General features: G+C 41.5%; 1 protein-coding gene across 1 annotated transcript in view; it reads left to right on the top strand.

Moving 5' to 3' along the window:
- The first annotated feature begins 3,290 nt into the window (after window positions 1-3,290).
- SELENON (selenoprotein N) overlaps window positions 3,291-8,394 on the top strand; it is an 805,209-nt gene continuing 800,105 nt past the window's right edge. The window contains exon 1 of the mRNA XM_044060119.1: window positions 3,291-3,688. Within this exon, the coding sequence (XP_043916054.1) occupies window positions 3,476-3,688 (213 nt within the window). The 5' untranslated portion in view covers window positions 3,291-3,475. The remainder of the gene's footprint in view (window positions 3,689-8,394) is intronic.

The raw sequence follows: 8,394 nt of genomic DNA, 5'->3' as shown, positions 1-8,394 counted from the left end.
TGTGATTATCAAAGGAGAAACTACTGTCCACCTGTGTCCCAAGGTCTTTTATCACTCTTTCGGTGTTTAGTAGGCTACCACTTATGTGGTAGTTCATGGGAACAGTGTTTTTCCCAAAGGGGATGACAATGCACTTCTTGGCATTGAGCTTGAGGCCATGACTTTGACACTATGCATCAATCTCAGTGAGGCTCTTTTGTAGAATGTCCATATCATTAGGTGATTCTATTATGGCTCCTAGTTTGCAGTCATCTGCAAACTTTGTTAGCCAAAGACCTGCTGCATTAGCCTGGATTTCTGAGAAGTAGATGCCAAATAGGAGAGGACCCAGGACTGAATGCTGTGGTACTCCACTTGTCACTGGTCTGTATTCGGATTTGGAGTCGACTACTTTCACTGTGTGGGTTCTGTCAGTCAGCCAGTTGACCACCCATCTTGTGACATAGGGATTTATGCCCAGTCCAGTGAGTTTATCTATAATTCCAGAGTGGGGGATGGTGTTGAAAGCCTTGGTGAGGTCAAGATAGGCTGTGTGCACCACTTTACCCTCATCTACGGCTCTGGTAACTGCCTCAAAGAAGTCAATCAGGTTTAGGAGACATGATCTACCTTTTATCTGAATTGAGTGGGGTCCAGAGTTTGGAGGTAACCTATGTCCTTGTTTATAAGCTCCAAGATGATACGTTCCATGGCCTTGCAGACCAGGCTGATCAGGCTAATGGGGTGGTAGTTCCTGGGGTCGGTGGTGGCGCCCCCTTTGTGGAATGGGACAACTGTTGCCATGCATCATTCAGTAGACACAAAACCTGAAGTGAGGCTATGATTGAACATGGTACTTAGGAGGGGTGCCAGTTCATTCTGTAGTTCATGTAGAATGCAGCCTGGGATGTTGTCTGGGCCCATGGATGCTGTGTTCTTCACTTTGAAGAGTGCGGTCTTTACTTCTGCATCCATGATTACAGGGGCTTTGCATTCTTCAAGTATAGAGATGGGCCCTTTGGGGGGTGGGGGAGTAAAGTTTGCACTGAACCTATCTGCCAGGATGTTGGCAATATCAGTCGGTTCTGTATATCTCGTGCCATTGTGCTGTAGTTCAGAGCAGATCTAAGTGTTGCCATTGAGATTCTTGACATAGCTATAGAATGCTTTGTGGTTGTCTTTAGAATCAGTGGCGATTTTATTTTCGTAACTAGCTTTGGAGGATTTTATGAGGGATCTCAGCTTCTTACTGAGGCTGACCAGGGTGTTCCTGCAATCAGGGGATTTTGCTCTTTTTTTGCAACAGCTTCTTCCTTTTGTTGTAGAGTTTATTTATGGCAGGGGACCACCAGATTGGCTTCCTTTTTTTGGAGGATAGTGTCTTGGTTCTGTTGGGGATGGCATGATCCATGCACTCATGTATGTATTTAAACAGTGCATTTGTATAAGATTCAGCAGTCGTACCTCTATTTTCCATCTGTATGGGTATCGTGAAGTTTGCCACTTCTGTCTTAAGAAGCATAAAGTTGGCTTTGGAGAAGTTTTTTATGATGGTTTCCTTGATGGGGGGGAGGGGTGAGGGCAGGATATGGATGTCTAGGGTGATTAGCTTGTGGTCGGATCTAACCAGCAAGGAGTTGACTTCTGGCGTGGAACATCGGTCACCCATATCGGTAATGACTAGGTCCAGAATATTGCTGCTCCTGGTGGGGGTATATACAAGCTGACCCAGGGCGTTAGTATTTATGAATTCCAGAAAACGTTGAGCAAATGAGTTAGTACATGAGTAGTTTTCCCAGTTGATAGTGGGGTAGTTGAAATCGGCCAATATTAGGGTGTTGGGTTATATTCCAGTATATCAAGAAATGTGGAGTGGGCATCCTGGGGCATGGTGGGGGATCTGTAACAAGCTGCAACCTGGATTGTCGTCTTACCCAGTGTTAGTTGCACTTGCACAATTTCAGATGCATTATGCTTTGCAACTAGCCTGTAGGTGTGGATATCCTTAATGAATACGGACACACCTCCTCTTTTAGTGTTTCGGTCCAGGTTGGGTGGCCGAAAGGTGTGGTATGAATTATAGCCTGGTAATGCAGGGGTGCTCTCTGCTGCCTTGAACCAGGTCTGTGTTACTGCACATATGTCAATGTTCCCCATTTTAAGGAGTGCCTCGAGTGAGTGAGTTTTGAGGTTTAGACTTCTAGCATTGAGTAGCATTACCCTCATAGTTTGCTTGCTTGTACCTGCTACAGTGGTGAGTATGTCGTTTGAACCTTGCCTAAAAAAGGCACTATAGGGGTGGGAAGAGCCTTAGCCAGTATCCGGAATCGCAGGGGCGACAGGTGCAGGCCATCTCTGGTAAAGCATCGTGGTCTGTCGACCATGCTGTCCCAGGCAGACAAATACAGGAACCCCTTAGAATGACACCAGAAGCTTAGCCAATTGTTGAAGTCAATCATTTTGTCCTTGTACTGTGGTATCATTCTGGGTGATGGCAGGTTTCTACTCAGGGCTAGGGTCATACCTGCCTGGGCTACAAGATTGGAGAGCTCCTCCATGTCTCTTTTCATGTAGTCCAGGGAGGTACGTCTGAGGTCATTCACACCAACATGGACAATGACAGAGTCATATTTGTACTTGTTGTGGAGTGACCTGAGTGTGTGCATTATGTGCCGGATCCTGGTACCCGACAGGCAGTTGACAGTAACTTTCTCCTTGTTTTGCCTGGTGAGTGGGACCTCAGTGTGCCTGACTATAGAGTCGCCTATGACTAGTGTGTTGTGTACATTGTTTTGCCTTATGGGCTGAGGTTGAGTGGCACACTGATTTTGTGGGCTATGTGTCATTTGGGTAGTGCTGGGGGTGACGGTTGCTTGCGTTTCAGCTTTGGAGGTCTGTTGTTTGGGCAGATTTTTATTGAGAGCTCCGCGAATGTAGGTGTGTGTTTTGTGTGTTTTATATATATATATATATATATATATATATATATCTAGTTTACAAACTCGTTTTTACTTATTACTGTGTACACTTTGTAGTCCCATTAACTGAAGTAAAAATTAAATGGCTACCATCAAAGTTTTGTTTTACCATCAAAGAATGTATAACACATATATTCCATGTGCCTCTAATATAAGAGGTTTAAGGAATCACAGGGGAAACTCTAGCTTGGCTAGATTTTTATTTTAGTTTTTACTGATTGGTTTGTCTGTGTGCCCTTTTAACTCATTGTTTTATCAGAGTTTTCTGGTAAAGTAAGTGCTACCACTTTAAAAACAAAATGCCCACGGCTCCACCCCTTCTATGTCACCAGCGGATTACAAGACAGATGTTGCCTGCGCTCTTGTGTGCAGTTGTTCGATGAGATTGCGGAATGCACTCATCGTGAGCGTCGTGCGCGCGCTGGATTCGGTAATGGATGCTTAGAGCAGCCTCAGAGTGCAAAGGGGATACAGCGAAGAGAGGAGTCGCGTTCTGAAGCTCAGCAAGAGGTGGACGGATGGCGTCGTATGTCAGAAATAGAAAACAGCAGGCTCAACCAAAGGAAGATGCTCCCCTGGCAGATGATAAGGAAACACCAAGGACTGACCCCGCGGAGAGAGGGGTGCCGTGTATTAATAAGCGTGTGTTTCAGTTGTTCTTGCTTGCCTTTGTTGCTATACTATTTGTGGGAGTGAAACGGTTCCGAGATGAACAGCTAGCTACCACCCGGGTAAGCAACTGTTAGACATAGTTCATTGGTGAATGGGGGTGGGTGGAGGTTATTTATAACTGTACCAAAGAAGCAGGAATTCTCTAAGTAAGGGTCATCACGCCGATGATTTCTAAAAGTTATCTTACGGTATGGCATACTGTAGAAGAAAATCAGTGACTTGCTTTGGCTCCCACTGGTCAGGTCCGTTAAGTAGAGCTAAAGCACAGCTCTCGACCTCTTTTTTACAGAATTAGTGAATCAGTGACAAATCCAGAAATACTCAGCAACAGCCAGAGACTTTTTTAACATGCATGCTGTTAACTTGAGAAGTTGACAGGATAAGAAAATGGGAAATAAAACGTATTTTCCGAAGTAAAAGAAGTCTGTAACTCTAATTATTATCAGTATTTATTAAATATAATAATTGTATCCCAAAATGTTCGCTTTTAGGAGTCATAAAGCAAATTCTGAGGGAAAAAACGGGCTTGCACTTGGAAATAATCACGGACTGTTGAGAAGTACGAACCATTTTTTTCTCCATACTTCTCTGCTATCAGTGGTTTTTATGCCATGATGTTGCCTCATACTTTTGCATGTTCAATTTAAAAAATGTGGTTTCTGCCAAACTGTTGATGACTAAAATAATGACGGACATTGGAGTTTCAGACTTCATGTCTTTCACAAAATGCACGGCAATGCAGAACTTGTTATAACAGTTTATGTTAAAATCTGTCCATATTTTTGGACATTTGTCATTTATTGTTTTTTTTTCTTTCTGAATCTTGTGTGAATGGATTGAGAGATTTGCTTGTCTGTGCACAAAACAGGCAGCTGCCGCTTTGGGACTTAGTAGGTTAACAGTGTGTAACTAAAAGCTGTGGGGGAGTGCAGAATATTTCATGCGGAGACCCTCGGAGATGAATAACAATTCACGTTTTGAGAATATACAAATTGGGCTAATATGTTTGATTTGTAGTAACAACATCAGATGGAGAAAGTTTAGGATTAATAGATTTTTTTTTGCAGCTGATGGATGCAGATCAAGGAATTGACTGGTTTGAGAAGAGAGTGCTACATTCTCTCTCTCCCTCTTTTCAGTTAGGTTATCTCACTTTTTTTAAGAAATGACATGGCGTAATAATCACACAGATGGAGTAAATTTAGCTGGGGCACTGGGAAACATACATTCTGTTTGTTGAATAAATAAATATTCCAACATAGGCAGCTAGGTCCTCAGTTCCAACTTTTACAGCTTGTGCTGTTCATAATTACGGCAGACAGTGTTGCTATTTACAAAATAGCTTATATATGGGTGCTAGTTGTGACTTTGTGTGTTAAGTACTGTGGTTTATGGGCACTTTTGTTGTAATGTTGTTTCTGATGGCCATTTTTAAGCATTTTTGATAGATGTTAATCTTAATTCACTGTATGTATTGGTCTTTGCAGTTGCTTTTTATCCCTTTCGCCAAATATACACATAATCTAGCATCATGACAATAAACCATTGATAAAGGTAGGGAAGGTGAACAGAATGCCATGGTTTGAAGAATTTCAAAGTTAATGAAGTTTGGGGCAAAGCACTATTTTAAATACAGAATATGTTACAATAATCATGGAAAATAAGTAATTTTTGGTAGCGATATGAACAGCTGTAACCTTGAAGGAAGCAGAAGTAATTACAGACAGATGCACAAACAAGGATAGATACTGTTCTCAACTTACTGGATAAGGTGAAGAAAGAGTCTGACTTACAGTGATCGGAATAAAGGAAATTGATTGGATTCACCTCTGTAAATCCTAAAGAACAGACAAAGTAACTTGTGAGGCCCTTAAAGGTTGGAAAAGTGTTCTCAATTGGACAGAAGCAGTTATTTCTCCATACAGATGTGTCTACAGGAATGATGCAGTAATTTCAAGTCCTTTGGGTTGCCTTTGACTGTGGGAAAGGTAGTGGAAGAGTTGTGGCAGGAAAGTTTACAAATTACCCTAACTTACATAGCCTCACTGAACACAAGTAGCGTGGCATAATGCTCTGCACAGCATTCTGAACTCCTTGATTGATTTCAGCCCAGAGATGGAAATTGCCAGTTACTGTCATTTGTTTCCATTTCCTGTTTGCCCAGTAAACTATTCTGTATAATACTGATTGTGCATGGAGTCACCAAGGAAGCTGAATGCAACTAAGCAGTATTACATGGATGGAAGGCATTTAAAATTGTGACATATAGCAGGTGTAAATAAACTCAGGGACCTAATTATGCCTAGTTCATTGGCAAACCCTTTGGAAGAGAGGAGCCAGTCATTTATAGTAGATACAGTGTTGCAAGTCATTGGATTTTGTGCTATTGTTTATTTTTAATATTCACATGCATATGAGAATTAGGGAACAGTTTCATTTAAGAATCTTCAGCAAGCCTAACATGAATATAAAACAAGCCCAGTCTGTGTAATGTGAGTGTTCTTGAATCACTGTTAAGTGGTTAGGGCTGTTTTATAATTTCTTGTGCTTCAGAATGATGGGTACAGCCATTCTGCTATGATTTTATTTTTGTAAGTAAGGCTTGTTTCATTTTTATATACCTAAACATGCACACTGAAAAAAGTGCCTTTCTCATACAGCAGACTCGGAACTGTAATCTTGTTAGGTGACTTGGTCAGTAACACTCAGTACAAAGACTGAAGAGTAAGACCCAGGGCTAAAATGTGAATTTCATTAGCAGCTTATAATTTTAGGTATCTGTTCTGTATTGGCAAATGCACTTTTACTTCCTAAAATATGATGATGTGTTGTCTTTCTTTATGATTCAGGGTCTTGCCATTATTGATTTGGTAAAAGAAAAATAAAATACTACTGTCACGTGATAAAATTAGAAAACTGAATCAAAGCATTTTCATTAAAAAGCCTCTGGCATTTAGCATAAGGCCATTTGGATGAAGCCTAGGTATTGGGCAGTGCACAATATATCAGCTGGTGGGTATCATAGTGTCAGTATATGTGTTATAAATAAATAAATGCATAAGAAGAAAATGGGAAACGAATTTCCAAAGAAGTCAGTAAAATAAAGTGTATCATAATAACAGAGTACTGTAAGCATGACATTGCTACCAAAAAATATCAGTAAGATGTTGTTTAGAGATGTTAGTTATCATTTAGTAGACAGTGATTTAAATTTGTGGCAGAATACATAGCATCATAGTTGTTCAGCACAAAAAAAAAAGTCTGCATCCTGAAGGGTGTTAGTTTGTATGTGTGTTTTTATTATTTGATTTGATGTTGTCGATCTTTGTTCATTCTTGACGAATAAGACTCGGTTCCAGTCCTCAGAACCGGCTTGGCCATCATATAGTTCACGCCAGCCAAAAATCTCTCGAGCTAAGACTCTACCTACAATGCCCCTCTCTCCATTACCTCAGATCTCATTTGCCAATCTGTCAGCAAGACATGTCAGCCGTTCTTCTCAGACAAGTTAGTTATATCTCTAATTAGTTCTATTATCTTAATTTTTCTACCCCTTTTTATTTATTATTATTGTTATATTTTCTTTATCTGAGTGTGTCGTATCTACCCACTACCTTCGGTAATCTTTGTTACCATTGTTGGTAAGTCTCTCTCCCCTTTTTCTTACCATTTCGGTGTTTCTTAGTACCATTGTTGGTACTTTTTTCTTTTTCTTTCTGTACCATTCTGGTATTCACTTTCACTACCATCATTGGTAGACCTTTCTATCTCTGGTGAGTCTGTGGTGTGTGTGCCTGCCAAGATATTTTGGGTTTTTGTTTTTGGTTATTTTTTTTAGTGTCTTATAATGGCAGAAAAACATAAAGGCACTTCAAGGTTTAAGCAGTGCCAAGATTATGATAGAAAGATGCCCAACACTGACGGGCATCTTTCGTGTGTTTATTGTTTAGGTGCTTTGCATCTTGATCAAAATTGTGACATCTGCCAGGCCTTAAGTAACAGGGCTTTAGTCGCATGTCGTAACAAGCTTATTTTAAAAGACATGTTAAAATCTTCTTTCATTGAAGCTCTGTTCAGGTCTGATTCTTCCGAAAGTTCAGATCCTGCCAAAAAGAAGAGCCACTTGTTGCCGGTTTTCCCCTTGACACCGGTGGCCAAGAAGCATAAGACTCTGGTTCCTACTGTCTCATTGGAACTGAAAGCCAAGGTATCGAAACTACAAGTACAAGAACTGGCATTGACTGCATAGGCACTGACTGCTATAACTGTGGCGCATTTGGCACCACCATCGGTACCGGTATCTTTGGTTTCCAGCTGTGTGTTGGCCTCTCCAGCTGCACCTCAGCAGATTCTATCCCATCTTTGGTGCTGAAACCTGAACTGCTTCTTTTTTCCAGGATGAGGTACTCCCCTTCTGTGGGCCCCTTTGTGGGCCAACTTCCTAGCCCCTTTCTGGAAAGGCTAGAGTCTCCCTCTGGGTTATTCATTCGATCCTCCAGGAGTCTCTCTGAGATAGATGTCCTGAGAGTGATGGATCAGCTGTTGGCATTCAGAGGTATCCCTGCCCATTCACAGGCCCCTCTCTTCTGGAGTTGGTGTATCTTCTCCAAGGACTCTTTCAGTATCTCCTCCTCTGACGTCCACCAGAGCTTTGCAGCCCAGCACTTCTATTCCCCCAGTACCAGCTGTTTTGGCACTGTTAGGTATCCCTACCTTGCCACCATACATTACTCTGGCATCTTCGATTCCCTCAGGACTGATAGAT

This window comes from Protopterus annectens, chromosome 1.part2 (assembly GCF_019279795.1).
Source record: "Protopterus annectens isolate FY-2018-M chromosome 1.part2, PAN1.0, whole genome shotgun sequence".
Classification (NCBI taxonomy): domain Eukaryota; kingdom Metazoa; phylum Chordata; order Ceratodontiformes; family Protopteridae; genus Protopterus; species Protopterus annectens.
Note: the sequence above shows the minus strand (reverse complement) of the source record. Positions and strands in the feature narration are given on the sequence as shown.